This window comes from Sceloporus undulatus, chromosome 5 (genome assembly GCF_019175285.1).
Source record: "Sceloporus undulatus isolate JIND9_A2432 ecotype Alabama chromosome 5, SceUnd_v1.1, whole genome shotgun sequence".
NCBI lineage: Eukaryota > Metazoa > Chordata > Lepidosauria > Squamata > Phrynosomatidae > Sceloporus > Sceloporus undulatus.
In genome coordinates, this window is record NC_056526.1 from 147,336,665 (window position 1) to 147,355,499 (window position 18,835).

Sequence of the window (18,835 nt, forward strand, 5' to 3'; positions counted from 1 at the left end):
CTAATTTTTTTATCCTCTAGAATAATGCTGCTCAAAGTGGTGACCCTTTGGCCAATGCTGGTCTATGGGCTAGGTAGTACAATGCCTTCACATATGAAGTCATTCACCTCTTGACTAACCCACATGGGTCAGTTCTCTTCTGGCAGTTTAGGAGGAGGCATGGATCAAAAACACATCTATTAGATTTTGTCCCTCAGAATATCTGTCAACATCCTCAAGATGTATAAACAGAAAAAAAATATCCCTAAGAGCTGGACAAGCAAATGGCAGAGGTCCATCTGTAAACCAGTACTAATTACGTTATCTAAGGCTTGGTACAGACTGGCGCTATGTGACGGCCTGGGTCCGAAATTAACTGCGCTGTCCAGTTGCCATCTTGGCACATGGGTGTCCAAACAGCATGTGCACCAATGACATGCCTCGAGCGCTGCATCCAAACAGCGCGTGCATGAGGGGCATCATCATGGTGCACGAGTGTGGCAATGGTGCCCATTTTGCAGTGCAAAAAGAAGCCCCTATTTGGGGCTTCTTTTTCTGCTGCACACAGACCGTGCTGTGTGGTTGCCACAGCCTGCTTCCAGGGCAGAAATGTCCAAGATCATGTGGGCAATCATGAATTTTACTACTGCAACAAAACACACATTTCATAGAAAGACAACCTGATGAGGTTAGTGGACACATACATTTCTTTGAACCTCAGTATTCTGCTCTGCTCTGCTCCAACAGAACACCTATTTCATTAAAAAGAAAGCCACAAGTCATCTGTAAATAACTTTGTCTAAAATTAATTTACTGAGATCAGCACATTACCCTCACTCAAATTGTTTCCTCCAAATAGTATAAATATGCAGAAATTCTCTCACTCACTCTCCCCCTGTCTCCCCCACCCACACACATACACACCATTCATTAATTCATCATGCCAACTTATAACCCCACTTTCAACTCCTAGATCACTACCCACACTTCTCCCAAATCCCTGAAGAGTGTGTGTGTGTGTGTGTGTGCGTGTGCGCGCATGCATGCCTTCAATTAACCTGATTTATGGCAATCTTATTATTTCAGGGGGTTTTCTTAGTCAAGGAAAATTCAGAGGTGGTTTTTCCAGTTCCTTCCTCTGAAGTATAGCCTACAGCACCTGATTTTTGTTGGCAGTCTCCCATTCAGGTACTAATCAGTGCTGACCCTACTTAGCTTCCAAGATCATATGGGATTTTATGCCTTTATTATCCCAAGAAATTAAACACCAAAGATTAGAAATAAAACTTTACTTGGCAGACTTGGGCAGTGGATGGCCAGGGCCACTGTATTGCTGACCTCAGATTTCAAGTCTTCCACAAAGACATTTGTTATCTCTGTCATTTCACCAAACTTATCTCCTCAAGTGAACTAGGGAACTAACTTGGCTCTGTTGAGCAGGATCGGAAACATGGCAGTATCTCTTGCAGCAAATGCTCTGAGCAGTCTGCTGGGGGAAGGTATATCCGATTCTAAAGAAGTCACTCAAGTGTTTTGTTTTCATCACAGTGGGTAGCAGGATTGTAGCTATTGCACAGAAAGTTATCTTAATATGCTGTAGAGATTTATTTGTGAACTAGGTAATGTACTTCAGAATTCAAATTGGCATTTTGAAAAGTTATTGAGTATAACCTGTGCTGTCACTAGGGTTGGTGTCATCCCTGTGGTAACTCATGCTGTCACTTCCTAGCCTGCCTGCCTGGAACATGCTCAAGCCACCCCGCTCCTCGAGCCAGCCTCTGCCATGGTGGGAATGTGGTGTTGCTGCTGGCCTGGCAGCCTGTTCTGGATCTGGCATGGTTGCTGAGCAAATGGGGGGGACGACACCCTTTCCTACTCACCCAGCAATGCCAGATCCAGAAGGGGCTCCTGGGTGGCAGCAACATCCCATACCCCACCAACAGCTGCTAATGGGGGGGGGCATGCACTGCAGCTGCAACTTGGCAACTTCTTCTGGGTCTGGCATGGCTGCTGAGTGAAACAGAAAGGGAGGCAACACCCTCTCTCAGTTGCCTAGTAGACACACCAGACCCAGAAGGGGGCTTCCAGGCAGCAGTAGCACTCCACACCTAGCATCAGCCACAGTGAATGGGCAGCAGAGGTGTCTGGCTGGTCGAGGGGAAGCCCTGGGGACTGGGGATGGATAAGAGTGACCATCCCATTGGTTATTCACATACACACACACAGCAAGGTGTCATCCAGTGTTGTCTGCACCCTTCTAATGACACTTCTGCCATAACCAAGGTAGAACATGAAGTTTTCTGGAAGTTAAAGACATGCTAAACTAGACAACAAACAACCTCAAGAATTCCCTCCAGTTTTTGATTTAATCAAGTTCCTAAATCTTATTTGAAGCCAATTTTAGAATGTAATTTCCCTGTTGAGAGTTGTTACCGAGCACATTACTCTTCCATTGGACAGTGACGGTTTCATTTTGCCCATTGCCTTAAAACATATAACCATCTTAATTAGTCGGTGAAGTTTGATTTGAGAGGTCAATGTGAGAGTTCCACAGTATGTTAATTGTCATTGACATTGTTGCATTTCCATGCCATTCCATGACCAGAGGGAAGTTCCCATAAATCCAAAATGACAAGTCTGAAGAGCCAAGTGATTGAAAGCCTTATTCGATAGTGTGGTCCATTTGTATGACCACAGGATTTTCCTTCTCATACAAAATATGTAATCTTTTTACACTAAAGTCAGTATATTGCTTTAGATATTTAACTGGCAGTTATTGGCTTGAATTGATTCCCACTAATTATTTTTATCTCCAGTTTGAATGAATCATATTTTGAAATCTCAAATTTGACATGACAAATTATGAATTTGACATGACAAAAAGCTATAAGCAATTATCATCATACTAAAATACATATGTGGGTGTAAGAGCTGAAATTTAATGAGAACTGAACACATGGAAAGGATTTGTTATGAAATATTTGTTTGCTGCTCTAAATAACCACACCCTCTAACTGTCTTTGCGTAATTCAGCTCCTTCCTTCCCGACATATGCTCTGTTAATGAAGAGTCTTCTGAATCACAGGTATAGCTCAATACCGATAGCTTGTTTTCATGGAGGACTCATTATTGGTTAAAATTACATTAGATGCACTGTAGCATGTACATGCCATCATGTGCAATATATTATCAATTAAAATATTTCATTAATCATAAATAAAGGTTTATTTATTATTGTTATGATTTTATTTGTTATACTGAAATTACTGGTCGTATACTGAGAAAAAATACAGGCTGTGATCCACTGCAGGGCATATATCATTTGTGCTTTTGTTTGCCAGGTTTCCTCTTCTGAAGATATGTCCAATGAACCTTCAACCTCTCTTTGAATTGTGCTACATTCAAAAACCAATTTGGTTGTTTGGCACAATCACAGTTTAAAGGAAAAACTGTCTGAGTGTTTCCTTTTGAACTGCTCTCATCTTAAATCCCCAAACCTCTTTCTTAAAGTTAAAGAAGTTTTTTAAAGCAGTTTGGGAGTCCATGAGAACAGCTCCTGAAAAGAAAACTGCTTTAAAATTTCCACGTGCCTATTTGGATCATAATTAGACCCCCATCCCTTAAGTCTAATATATCTTTAAACAAGGCTGCAAATGAAATTTATTAAAACTTCAAATGAATTATTTCATTGCATTTTTAAAATTCATTTTCCCACTCTTCTCTTTTAAGTCTGTTACTGACACCGCTGCTTGTATTTCACCTGTCTATTTTCATGGTATTTTAATTATTTACTGTTTAATGAGTAGTACAGAGTTGAAGCTTCATTCAAAGCTACCTTCACGAAAAAAAAAGGGTGAGGTTTTTTTTCCCCTTCAAAGCTTGACATGGCCTTCGAACACTATTAGCTATAGAATAAAAACTTTTGTAATGGTAAAGTTACTCCAAGTATTTAGCAGGAAAAGGTATTAATGGAAGAGATGCCCTTTTTAGTGGCACTAAGAATAATGTTGATGAAATAGTTGTCTACACAATATTTTTATTGTGAATTGCCTATGCTGCTAGAAATATAATTTTAATATTATAAAAAATATTCTAAACTAAGATGTAGTCCAACTAAAGTATTTTGAAATCCCAATTTCAATGGGTCGGTTAAGCCTTAAATCTGTCCCAAATTCATTCAGGTAGGTTTAAAATTGCTTACTTTGACTGCATCTTGTCCCTAAATTATTGTATATTACCATGGCTGAATTAGACAGTATTTCTGAATTACAGCAGTAATTAATATAGCGGCATAAAAAGTTCATCTGATGGCTAGACCTTATTGCCTTTGAAATTATGATAGATCACCAGAAGAGGGAGACTCTGCCCTACTGTCTGCTCTATTTTAATGTCGCCAATGGAGTTGGCAACTACTTCCTGCTGACCCACAGGTGCCAGGTGATACAAAGGGCCAATTGCATTTCACCTGGCTGTATAAAATGTCAGATTCTTTGACCCAGCAGTCTGATCAGCATCCTGATCAATAAAAAAAAAGGCTGGGATATCACCTTAACGCTTACTAACTAATACTGACTTAACTACTTGCTTATTGTCTTTTCTTTTTAAATCTCACAACCCTATATAATTCAAAGGCATTTGCTTGATGCTAGAACATACATATATACATATATCAGGATTTTTACATTGTTGTTTAATAAAATTCCAAGGGCAACTTAAAAAGTTTCAAAATACAACATGGAAAATTGTGAACTCCATAATGTAGAAACATAAATAGAATATAAATATAAAAGAAAACCAAACAGAATAAAACAATAAAAAGGTCTTTGCCTTAAAATAATGAGAATGGTACCAAAAGAGCCATTGGTACTGTTTTTATCTTGTAAGCTGCTCTGAGTCCCAGTTCTGGGGAAAGGGCTGAATAATAATAATAATAATAATAATAATAATAATAATAATACCACCTTTTCTTGCAACATAATTCCCCTTTTAAGGTATTCCTGTAAAAAATTACTTGTCTTGAGTACATAATGGTGAACAGTCTCCATACAAAATATTGTGGTGTGCTTCTGTTTTGTGAGCTTAGCCAGCATGCTCTGTGGATACTCTTGACTTTTTATTGACAAAGGTTACTGATCTGAAGACCAGTTTAATGGCCAAAAGCATACCTGAATAAAAAGTTATTTGCCTACTGGGTTGCAATGTCTATATTGTTTTTCTAAATTTCCATCCATTTTAAATATCTTTCTTAGGTGGGAGCTTTCTGTGACACTAATTGTAATTAAATTAATGTAGAAACATAAATAGAATATAAATATCTCAAGCACTTAAATTAAATGAATCCATATCAGAATTCATTTCAGAATGGCTGCATTATCTTTTGGTTACTCTAAACATGTCTTCGAAATAGAGTTGATGCCAGTATTCTACAATATAATAATTGATTCTTGGTTTTAGTTTCTTTATCGTTTTCAATATAAGGTGAACCATATAAAATAAAATAAAATAACAACATATTAAATGTGTTTTCTGTCACAGTGCTTCTGAACAAATGTACCTTATTGGTTGCCAAGAGTATTTTTATACCATTGATTTTGAGCTGGCTTATTTTTATTGTAAGTGTAAAGTCCAGCAAAAAATAAAATATTAGTTGCTTCAAGTATTACTGAGACAAGAAGCGAAAACAGGGCACTCAATTCTGCAGATCATATTATTTTAAATTACTTGAATAATAGTTGAAGCAGTCTAATCAACAGAGCAGCTAATTAATGTCAGTTTGTTACATAAAGATCTGGGAGAGAGAGATATGTTTACTTATTTAATATAACATTTCCCCTTTTTATTTTTCAGCCTTGTAAACTTCAAATTTGTGTACTGTTTTCTTAAGTGGAGTAACTCTTCTTTTGCCTCCCCCCCCCCACCTTCAAGTAATCAATGTGCTGCTGAATGAGTTCATTTTAATGCATTCAATCATGCCTCTAATGTTTGTAGCTTACGGGCGCAAGCATCAGTAATGCAGGAATGTTATATGGCTTTAGTTTGGGCCATTTCATAAAATATTCATGGAATCAAAAATGTGCATCAAAATAGCGTCTAGGAGAATTACATTTATGTGCCTGCTTTTATGGCAGCTTCACATTTAAACCCATTTGTGTTAATATCTAGTCAGTCTTTCTGCTCAAAAATAGTGTGGAATGATACAGGTCTTTTAAATCATTTTTTCATTCATATTTGGCTAAGATAATTTTTACTTAATAAAATGATACATGTTTGTAGGTGTTTTATAGGAGAATAAGTATAAAGAAAAATAGTATTTAAAAGAGAGAGAGAGAGAGGGAGATCATCCATTTCCTGTTATACAGATTATTGTACACCTCTAACTACATTCCCTCTTTCCAAAATGAGGAAGAGTATATAGGACTTCTTTAGGTATGGTAATGCCTATATGCCCAATTCTTATTAAAAATATAAACTTTGTTTTAAAAATAATGGATGTATTTTGTACTCCTGTTCCTAGTTTATGTCAAAAATGAATGATTTATTATGTTTAATTCATTTGAATACATGAGTGATATTTTGGGTTAATATAATTGTTTGGAATGGGCTATGCACACACTCACACCCATTAAAGTAAGCTTGCAGATATAAAACAGTATTTCAGCTGTTTGAAAAAATAACTATCATATTTGATGTTGTATCCTGCGGTCCCATTTCATTGTTAAAATATAGCAATGCTTTCATTTTGTTACTGACTTAAGATTCTGTGGAAAGTGCTGCTTTTTGGATTTCAGAATAGTAGTGAAGAAGAACAGTTTTGCATAGTGTTGCTCAAGGACATTACATCAGTAATAGTGTGGGTTTGTTAAAGATATTTAAAAGGTGTTCTGTAGATATTTATTTCCATATGCTTGATCATGCTCAATGCTGTATTCTTCCATGACCAGAATTGTTGGGCAAATCTTACATCTGATGAGGGAACATACCATCCACCCATTCATTTTTTTTCTTCAATAGTTGACTATTTAACCTTTTAAATGTTACATTTCTAAGAAGTGAGTAAATGTTAAAGCATTCCTGTTAGTATTCCAGGGCAGAGGTGAACAACATCTAATGTCTGCTGGAGTGCAAGCGTTGCATATTCACTCATATACATGCACATACACAGTGTCTCACCTCCCCAGCACATACATGTGAGATTTAAACCTCCCTATCTATCTAGTATGCTTACTGAGATCTAGGGATTGCTGAAGGGGAGGGGAAACGAAAGCCTCTTTCATCTTCTAGTTGTTTCCACAGAGATCACTGGTCTGCTACAGCTACTAGCAGTAAAAAAACACTGATGTCAAAAAGCCTGCAAATAGCATTGCTATAGGTGTTGTTTATTTACCCTGTGTAGTACCTCCAACTTCAGAGTATCTTGAGACCACAAGTAGCTTCAGAGTCACAGATCTGTACACTTGTGATGTAGGTATATGCCATATGGTTTCCTAGGCTGATTTATTATATTTGTAATACTTGTTTGATCAACATTACTGTTTAAATATACCTGCAATTGCTTTAGATATTTGCACTTAAAACATTTTAATGCACTTACAACATTTGAAATTACAGTTACAACATTTGAAATTTTCGTTAGAGAAGCAGTTCAAATAGTTCAAATAATTCTAATGTCTAAAATGTTAGCCAGTGGTGGTGGTGATGGTGTGCTCCTTTAAGAATGAACACTGTGTTTTCCCTTAACTCCTTATATTAAGGGTGGGAAATTTGGGCAGTTCTGGAAACTAGGGGGTCAAGCAGACCAGTAGCTTAGAACAACCTCTGGCCACTTCAGCTCTGGTCGCTCCCCATTCAGCATGGGACCACAGCAACCAGATGCCAGTTTGCCATTAACAGTGTATCGGAGGAGATTGTTACCACAAAAACAGGATTGGAGTGTATATGTTGCCCACTCTTGCTCTAAATATATGAGGAAAGATGTAGTTGGGTTTGTAAATATTTTTTTTCCTTGTCTTGCACAAAATAGTACACTGGAGATTAAATTTAATAAGATGCCACTCCCTTGAACCGTCTTATTTCTGGTTCTTGTTTTCATGGGCCATTAGCAGCAGTACCTGAGCCCCCATTTGGATGAATAATTGTAATATGTCACGAACTAGGTTTGCTGACCTGAAATAACTTACGTGTTTATGGATACACTTTTTTATGCTTTTATGACAATTCCCCTAAAAAGGATAAGCATGTAATAGGTGAACCGGATGGTGGTTGTCCATACATATCTAGTCTGAATTCAAGGTGCTTATGATGACGTTATGAGGATTGTAGGAAAATTTGGCCTGGGCTCATGAAATGAAGCAGAAAATAGGTCCATTGAGTTTTGTGAGACCAACAATTTCTTCATTGCAAACTTATTCTTCAAGCAACCCAAGAAGCAACGGTGTACATGGATGTCACTTGATGGCCAATATAGAAATCAAATAGACTACATAACTGGAAGCTGATGATGGAAAAACTCCATTCTTTCCACATAAACAAGTCCAGGAGCAGACTGTGGCACAGACCATGAACTACTAATAGCAAAAGCCAGAGTAAAACTAAAGAAGAACAGAAAGTCAGACATCATGGCAAAATACAACTTACAAAACATTATGAAGATTTCAAAAACAAAGTGAAAGTCAGATTTGCAATATTAAGCCTAAGTGATGAGGAGCCAGAATAACTCTGGACTGAAGCCAGGGACATTATTAGAGAGGAAAGCAGAAAGATACTGTCTGTAGTCAAAAAAAGTTGGAGTATTAGCATCAGTGCTTGTGTGTAGCTCTGAGTTTCATGCCTTGAGAAGGGGGGTGTATTCTACACAGTAACACTGATGTATATTTCTATGGTCATTTGGTCAGTGCTGCTTCTGATGAGGTCACTTCCCATAGCCTTCCCTTTCTGGGAGTCAATAAACTTTATTGTCCTTTGTTCACGCTCTTCCTCTTTCTGCTCTCACCAAACATGGAAGTAGAAACCACGTTGTGCTACTAAAGATGTTTTTCTTCTTACTTACACACATGGGAGTTAGCTCTAGGGACTCTTCTACCAAGTATACTGATTAGTTATTTTTGCAGAACCTAGATGTAGCAATAAAGTAAGTTTCTTTTTACCTACCAGTGTATCCTGTTTATTTACCAGAAGCTCAGATCTACTTGTTTTTATCAAATACATGTGGAGTACACACCGTGATGGTGCTGCTGCTGCTAAACTGATTTAACCACAAATAACCAAAACCATAATTCTGACAAAAAAGAGCGAAAAGTTTCAATGGATCACAGACAAAACCTTACAAGCAGCCAAGGAGAGAAAAGCAAAACAGAATGGTGACAGAAATGGGACCTGACAGGCTACTCTTGATCTTAGCCAAAAATCCAAGAAGTGAGAAGGACCAGAATCCTGAATGCGAATGTACAATGACTTGTACACAGGGATAAGGAGAACTACTATAATAATCAATGCAATGAAATAGAGCAAGAAGGAAGAACAAGATCTGAGAAATCAAGGGAAAATTTAAGCCAAAAGTGGAGATGCTATATGACCACAAGGAAACATATTACATGACCAAGAAGGAATAGCAAGATGATGGAAACAATACACAGAAGAACTATATAAAAGGAATGAATTGATGACAAGTTCATTTAAAGAAGAGCCATATGAGGACAAACCTGAAATTTCAAAAAGTTAAGGGAGGGCTGCACTCAGAGTACAGTGGACCCTTGTTATACTCTGGGAGTTGGTTCCAAGATCCCCCGTGTATAACATAATCTGTGTATGCTCAAGTCCCATTAAATATAATGACATAGCAAAATGGGGTCCCTTATAAAAATGGAAAATCAAGGTTAGATATTTGAAATTTATACTTTTTTTTAACATTTTCAAACTGTGGATGCTTGAATCCGTGTATAAAAAATCCATGTATAAGAGGGGCCGACTATACTTGCAACAAATAAATCACCAGGAACTGATGACATACCAATAGAGTTGCTCCAAGCCACAGATGCAGAATCTACTGTAGTTTTACCTAAGGTATCTCAACAGATTTGGAAAACAAAACAATTGTCCACAGAATGGAAAAAGTATATATTCCAGTCTCCAAGAAAGAAGACACTAGGATCTGCAGTAATCACAGAACCATTGCATTGATTTCTCCTGCAAGCAATGAGTGATGTTTAAAGTTCTACAACAAAGACTCTTAACATATATGGAGCAAGTATTGCCAGATGTCCAAGCAGGGATCAGGAAAGGAAGAGCAGTAGGGATTATATAGCAAACGTATGCTGGATAATGGAAAGTACTAAAGAGTTTCAAAAGAAGATCAGCCTGTGCTTTATAGACTATGGCAAAGTATTTGATTGTATAGCTCACAAGAAGCTATGAATTACTCTTAAAGAAATGTGCGGCAACATTTGATAGTCCTGATGCACAACCTGTCAGGACAAGAGGCTACTGTTAGGACAGAATATGGAGAAACAGAATGGTCTCCATCTGGAAAGGGAGTCAGGCAAGGCTACATTCTGTCACCATTTATATTTAAATTGTATGCCAAGAACATCATACAAAAAACAGAATTGGACTCAGAAGAGGGAGGCGTAAAAATTGGAATAAGGGATATTAACAATCTAAGATATGCAGATGACACCATAATATTAGCAGAAAATATCAAAGATATGGAAAAATTATTGAAGAAGGTCAAGGCAGAAAGCACAGAGGCAGGTTTACAACTGAACATCAAGAGAACAGAAATGAAGACCACAGACGATCTACATAACTTTAAAACAGAAGACATCAAGATTTTCCATATTTGGGCTCAGTCATCAATCAGAGTGGAGACTGCAGTCATGAAATCAGAAAAAGACTAGGACTTGGAAGGGCAGCTATGAAGGAACTAGCTAAGATCATGAAGTATAAATTTGTTATTGTTGTTTTGTGCCTTCAAGTTGTTTCCGACTTAGTGCAACTGTAAGGTGAACATAATATGGGGTTTTCTGGGCATGTTTTTTCAGAGGGCATTTGTCATCGCCATCCTCTGAGGCTAGTGGATTTACACGACCAAGACACAATTCAAACCCTAGTCTCCAGAGTCCTATGCTCAAACCACTTTGTCACACCTTAGAGTAAATATATATAATTAAATACCAAAGTTTAGGCTTGTCAATGCCATTGTATTTCCCATTTCTGTGTATGGTTGTGAAAGCTGGACATGGACAGAGAAGAAAGCTGATGGGGGGAGGGGGAATCAACATTTGAGATTTGGTGCTGGAGAAGAGTTCTTAGAATGCTCTGGGCTGCTAAAAAGACCAGTAGATCAGTCCTGGAGCGGATCAGGCCCGAAATCTTCTTGGAAACAAAGATGACTAAGCTGAGGTTGTCAATTTTGGCCATATCATGAGAAGAAAGGACTCACTAGATAAACTATATTGCTTGGTAAAGTGGAGACCATTAAGAAAAGAGGAAGCATTCCAGGTGGATAGACTAAGGCCTGTTACAGACTGCCAAAATAAAGCTGCTTCGGGTCTCTTTGGAGGTATGCTATTTAAATGATGCATGGGTCATAAGAGGCCGGAGGTCGCACCAAAGCCACACTCCAGTCCTAAGCACTGGAGTGCTGCTTTGGTGCAGCTTCCGGATTCTTAGGGTGCATGCATCATTTAAACAGCATACCTCCAAAGAGACCCAAAGCAGCTTTATTTTGGCAGTCTGTAACAGGCCTAAGTCAGAGAAGCCACAGCCATGCGTCTTCAGGAGCTGAGCAAGGTGGTTGAGAATAGGTTGACCAAGAGATCTTCTCATAGGACATGATATAGGACAGGATAGAAATTTTTTAAAAGTGATGAAGCAGACATACTTGGAAATGAAAGAAACTTTAGGTGGAATCTCTTTTCTTGTAATTTGAACTCACTTGTTTGTATCCTTATCTCTGGAGCAGCAGAAAACAAGTTTGCTCCATCTACTGCATTTTATCCCTTCAGATATTGAAAGATTCCTGCCATGTAGCCCTTCAGTCTTCTTTTTCTCCAAACTTAACATACTTAGCTATCTAACACGCCTCATAGGTATTGATTTCCAGAGCCTTTACCATCTTGTTCACTCTCCTCAGAACATGGTCAAAATTGTCATTATTCTCTGAGGTATGGCCAAAGCTGAATAATTAGCAAAATACGCTGTTGTGTTTGCTCTTGTTGAATGGTACAACAGAATCAAATTAGCAGTGTTCTCTAATTGCACTTCAAAGTATTAAATATGAAGATCAAGAGTGTAAGAGCTAGTTCAGTCTTTACATTTGACTGTTTCTTTACTCTACTAAAATTGAATATCAGAAAGAGAGATGATGGAATCAGTATATTTAGTATCTTCAGTTTGTGCCTAATGCACGCAAAGCTAGGTTTTGGATCTCCTGATCAAGTGTAGTGCTTACAGTAGTTCTTTATGAGAAAAAATATGTACAAATGGTTTATACAGTCATCCCTCCTAAATTGTGGATCTTGGATCTGTGCCCTTGAAAATCCACGGAGGGGTGACCGTCACTATTTTCACTGTGGCGCGTGTGCCCCATTCAAACCTAAGGAAATTGAATATGTGTGAGCTTCCGTTTTCATGGGGGGGGGTGCCTCCAGAACGGATCCCCTGTGAAAACGGAGGGCCAACTGTACATGTGTTTATTTTTAATTCAGAACAATTCTTCCCTATCCTCTTTGGGTCCACCTGAGTTGCTAATCTTTTCAGCAGAACTTCACTCTGTAGTTCAGGGTAGACACTGTAACTCACCAGATATTGTTGGACTAAAACCACCACCATCACTACTATTGTTTATGTTGGCTAGACTTGAAAATACAGTAGTTGCAAACCAGAAACATTTGGAGTTGTCCACCTCTAGAGCTTGAAACTAACATGTTACAAGTAACAGTCTTTGTTGTTGTCAACTGCTGTCATGTCATATAATACGCTGGTGGGTAATGAGGATATAACAATTATTATTATTTCTGTCAAAGTATTCTTGCAGATAATAGTTTTTAGTGTCATAGTAACATTGATACATCACTTATAAAATATTGGTTTAGGGCAGTGGTCCCCAAACTTTTTCAGGCTACTGCCCCCTTTCTTCTTGGGGCAAGAACCCTAGGACCCACAAATGGCTATTTCTTGATATTAGATCTACTGCTTCTTCAGCAGCCAGGAAGCCAATGACGTCTACCTCAGTTGCATCCAGCTCGCCACCACTGCCTTCTCTGCCTCAGTTTCCCGTGTGTGAATACCTCAGCTACAGTGGCCCAGGCCTGCTCTTTTCTCTTGCCCATGCTGTCTATACAGCAAAAGGAAGGCTGGTTGGCTGGCTGGCTGCTTGATCACTGCACCCAGGGTGACCGAGTGCAAAGGGAGAAGCAACCAAGTAACTGGTTGAGCAATGACCAAGAAGCTGATCGGTTGCTGCTCCCAAGGTGACCGAGTACAAAAGGAGAAGCTTCTCTCCAGTGAGGAAAAACTCTCAATACTACTTTACTGAAGCAGCCAGCTTCTCACATTTTTCTTCTGGTAAGGAAGGACTCTCAGTCCTAGAGAGGCAAAGGACTCTTTAAATAATCAGCCCCAGGTACTCCCCCTCTCCTTGCCCAGAGATATGCCTTCCCCACACAGCTTCAAGTCATAATCCCCCCCACACACACACACAAATATTGTTTCTTCTGCTGCTGCTTCTCTGGGACTGTCTGATGAAAGAAAGCGGAAGCAGCAATGCAGCTCCAACCTGCTAGCTAAATCCCAGCAAAGCTCAAAAAGCTTAAGCAAAGTCCCAAATGTGAAAGCCCCCTTTTACCACCACTTCTCTCCTGTCACCATGTGCTCTAACCTCTGCTCTCCACCATGGTACTAAAGGCTACTGGTTTTCCTTGTCTTTCTCAAGCTCCAGTACTTTGAGTGAAGAACTCCTTGCTGCCATCTTTTCCCTCACCACCCCCTGGATCTTTCCACCACCACTCCATTGGAGGCAGACCCACCCACTTTGGGAATTGCTGGTTTAGGGAGATCATTTTTGTAAAAACAATAAAAAAGTAACTCAGATTAATATGAAATAATATTCTCTCTTCTGACCTGTATCATTTCTTCCTCTAGCTATATTCCTTTTCCATAAGAGTATCAGTGCGTGCCAAATTATTTGACATCATTTGAGAAATTCCTGTGTAATACTGGACCTATAATTGATGGTAAAAAAAATCAAATTTCCATTGCTGATTTTCTTTATAAGGTTCTATTTACTTGCTACTTCTATATCTTGTCAAGATCCTTCCTACTAGCCTCTTTAACCTTTTTTTTAAATATATATATTTGAAATGCATTTCAAAGCAGTATCATTTCTGGAAATGATTTTTTTTCTCCCCCAAGACCTACAGCCAACTTTACAAGGCATGAACAACATTGGTCTCAAAAATATATATATATTGAAAGACAGATAGGAAAGGAATCGATACCAAAATGACTATGGTGCATAAGAGATGATAAAGACTTATTTTAACACAATGTTTCTGTTTGATGAGGATAAATTTATTCTTATTTTTCCTTAATAGGGAGCCCTGGTGGTGCAGTGGTTAAATGCCTGTACTGCAGCCACTCACTCACAGACCACAAGATTGTGAGTTCAATACCAGCCAGGGGTTCAGGGTCAACTCAGCCTTGCATCCTTCCATGGGTCACTAAAATGAGTACCCAGCTTGTTGGGGGCAATTAGCTTACACATTGTAAACTTACTTAGGGAGTGTTTAGGTGCACTGATAAGTGGTATAGAAATGTACTTGTTATTGCTATATTGCTGGTATTAATGGGTTTTGTTCTATATCTTCTCTTTTGCTAGTTAGCATTTTGAATGATGAAAATACAGGGAGGGTGTTAAGATATGTGTTTCAATTCAATTACTTCTATGCATATTGAAGTGAGTTTCTCCCTTGATGCATGAGACAGTCCCATACAATTGGATGTGGTCTCTTCAGCAAGGAGAAATGCATTAGCTCAGGAGGTATATGTCTTAGCCTAGATCAGATTTTTCCCAGTAGTGCTGCTAACTGGGAAATAATCTTAGGCCCACTGAAAAGTGATCTGTCAGCCAGAAGACTGTGCAGCCCAGTTTGTAGCAGTAGTGCATTTTTTCTGCTGTACAGTTGTAGCCCGGCTTGGCCAAGATTAACTAAAATATACATATTGAAGTTCACCAATAGAAATAGACTTCTGTAAACACACTTGTTAAAGTGTTAGAAATAAGTTTTATTGTGTTATGAACTGGAATAAATGTCTGCTTTCTCTAATTTTTTATGCCAATCCTAATCATTAATACATCATTTTCTGTGAAGAAAGCATGTTGCAGTATTCCTCCAATGTAGCTATCGTCATATCCATTTATCCATCCATTCATTCATGATATTGGCTTGTCAAAAATAAGATTATTATTAAATAAGATTCCTTTAATTGATAAATATTATTTTGTAAATTATCTGATGATGACCTCTGAATACTTTATAAAATACATTTCTTATAATTATGTCTGACTTGTATTCTTCAGGCCAATTCCTGAAAGCTATAGAGCATTATGAAGCATTCCATCAATTGACAGTGGGTCGTATATGGAAAGATGATACAGGCCGGACTTTCAATACACTAGCCTGTGAGCATCTCTGGAGGATTTACACATTACTAGCAGACAAAATGCTAGCAAATAAAGAACACAAACAGGCCATCAAAACTCTAATAAAAGCTTTTGAAATGGCAAAAGAAGGTAGGTAGAAAATAACGCTCCTGCATTTCTTTCTTTAATGTTCAGGCCTGGGCTTTCCCAGGAGTAAAGTAAAAAAGATTGTCAAGTGTTTGGTGATTATTTTCTTTGAAATTCAAGACAAATACTATCAATATGTTTCTAAATCTTGTTGTAAAACAGAAGTACCTACTTGCTGACAAGCAGCAGTCCATTTATTTCTTGAAAGCTTTTAAGTCCAAAAATGCAGTCTTCTGGGAGTGCTGTTGTAAAACAATGAGAGCATAATCGGAAGTAAGGTCACTGGTAATACTTCTAGTTGTGGTTGTTCAATGATTATTCACTATTTATTGATGTAGCTTATTAGATAGACTCAACTAATTATGAGAGTAAGATCATATGTTTTTATCTTAGAGATGATTAGCTTTATTATCTTATTAAAATTTCTTAATCATGACTAATTTAAAAGCTTAATTATCAGATGAGGTTTTTGTGAAAGGGTACTTGTGCTGACAGTTTCAGAAACATGAAAAGATTAGAATACTTATCTGTGTTAAATTACAGTTATTCATTTATTATTTCACAGGTCATAGGTCATTCATATGCAAAACAAGTGAGTGAAATTTTAGAAAAATACAACATAGAATAAATCACACAATGATCTAAAATACTTAAATGACGTTTAAATAAAAATACTGTAAAAATTCAGTAGGATTATAATATATTTAACACATAAGGAGCAATGCTCCAATTAGGTAGTAACGTCCCTGGAATAATAAACTGTGATATCAAATAAATTTTTGCCTGAATTTTCGTTGCTGCCAAGGTAAAAAGAGAAACATTGTGAGTTACAGTAGAGTAGCTATCAAACAGGAAACAGTGTTAGAGCATAGGCAAGACAAGATAGCGCCCAAAAAATTAGTTCTTCTTTCAGGATATAAGGAATTTAAAAAAGAAAACCACAATAAATGAGGCACATTTTCAGTCTCCGAAGCCCCACAAATACCTACGCAGAAAGCCTAAGAGATATGAAAATATTTGGCCTGAATCAGGCTGTAGCATGGTTTGAAAAAAAGGTATATAAAAGCTTAGCTCATTTTTGGAAATCTAAGCTTTAAGTAAACAGCTGTTCAGTCGTTGAATTTATAGAGCTTATACCATTTTGGAAAATTTGAGTTGTCAAAATGTGTGGTTTTCTCCATGGATGTGTTAGAGAGAACAGAATTCTTCAAGAAATGTATTAGAGTGTGATGCAACATGTTAAATTCCTTACCAGTGTATCTAAGTCTAGATTCTGCAATATCAATATATATATATTGTGTACTTAGACAATGAGAAGTCTGTCTTCCTCTCCATGAGGAGTGTACACCTTAGTATCTACTGGGGTTTCATTCCAGGGCCACCTGTGGATACTCAATTCCCATTGAATACCATGGCCTAAAAAATGGTGTCCCTTATATAAAATAGCAAATTCAAGATTTGCTTTTTGGAATTTATATATTTTTGAAATATTTTCAAGCTGTGGATGGTTGAACACATGGATTAAAAATCCATGGATATGGAGAATTTACTGTATATAATTAAGTTACTGATTTGATCATGTAAATAAATAGGCTAACAGAATACAAAACGGCATCCTTACTTCGCCATGCATAAAATATTGAATTTAAAGTACTTGAGTGGGATATTGAAGTTAACCTTCCCTGTTAGAACAATACCATTGTCCACACATTTGGAAGCTCGGGTGACGAAACCAGTAGATTCTAAGGCTCTCCTTACAGATACAGAGTAAGTGATACAGTAAATAGCAACAGACTTCAAATCCTTCAAATAAAGAGTTTTATTTACTTTTCCAAGCACACACAAAACTAAAACAAAACAAAACCCAGGAATCAGTTTAAATACTATCTTATTTTTTCTTTTGAAAATGGTGTTACACATTTGAGAGATGCATTAAAATGAAGATAGTGAAGGAAAGAACTAATCCACCAGGTAAATTATAACGATAATCTTTATTTATTTATTTAGCAGGGAATAAGAAGATGGAAGGAGAAGCTGCCTACTGTTTAGGTTTAGTATATCATGCAGCTGGAGACGATAGAACAGCAGTATCAGTAAGTTTAAGTGATTAATGTTTTATCATATTTCTTTTCTGGCTCTAACATTAACTTACCTATAGAAATGATGAATGTGACCTGTGATCAAATGTTTCTGTGTGGAATGCTACTGCTGACTTCTAACAAATCAACCATACTTTTTCAGGATACCATTTTACCCTCATTAGATTGCTGTCCCAAAAGTCTGTTAACATTTCATATCCATGAAATAAAATCTGTATTAAGAGTGAACGATTCCGTACTTCTGTATCAGTGTGTCAGTTTAACCAATCAGCTGTTTCAGTGCTGTTCTCTCACCAAGTGCCTTTAAACATAGATATCAGACCGGCTGTAGGATAGGGGGTGAGTGGGGAAAGTGATCAGACCATTCGCCCACTTTCATCTGATCACTTTCCCCAATCACCCCCTTTTATCCTGTCATGATCCTTCGTCCGATCACTTTCTCCAGTCACCTCCTTTCATCCAATCATGATGCTTTCGTCCAGTCGCTTTCTCCACTTACTTCCTTTCATCTAATCATGATCCTTTCATCTGATTACTTTGCCACCCACCTCCTTCCATCTGGCTTTCCCCACTCACCTCTTTTAATCTGATCACTTTCAGCACACACTCCCTTTCATCTGATCATGATCCTTTCAGCTGATCATCTTTCCTATCACCCCATTCATCTGATCTATTTGGTATGCTGATCATAGAATCATAGAATCATAGAGTTGGAAGAGACCACTAGGGCCATCCAGTCCAACCCCCTGCCATGCAGGAAATCCAAATCAAAGCATCCCTGACAGATGGCCATCCAGCCTCTGTTTAAAGACCTCCAAGGAAGGAGACTCTATCACCCTCCGAGGGAGTGCATTCCACTGTCGAACAGCCCTTACTGTCAGGAAGTTCCTCCTAATGTTCAGGTGGAATCTCTTTTCCTGTAGCTTGCATCCATTGTTCCGGGTCCTGTTCTCTGGAGCAGCAGAAAACA

At 37.9% G+C, this 18,835-nt stretch overlaps 1 protein-coding gene across 7 annotated transcripts in view; it reads left to right on the top strand.

Annotated features, from left to right (window-relative positions):
- Positions 1-18,835, top strand: part of TTC29 (tetratricopeptide repeat domain 29) — a 139,039-nt gene that overhangs the window by 43,361 nt on the left and 76,843 nt on the right. For all 7 annotated transcript variants that reach the window (XM_042470703.1, XM_042470706.1, XM_042470702.1 and 4 more), the window contains 2 exons: positions 15,557-15,769; positions 17,774-17,859. In XM_042470703.1, coding sequence (XP_042326637.1) covers positions 15,557-15,769; positions 17,774-17,859 — 299 coding nt within the window. The remainder of the gene's footprint in view (positions 1-15,556; positions 15,770-17,773; positions 17,860-18,835) is intronic.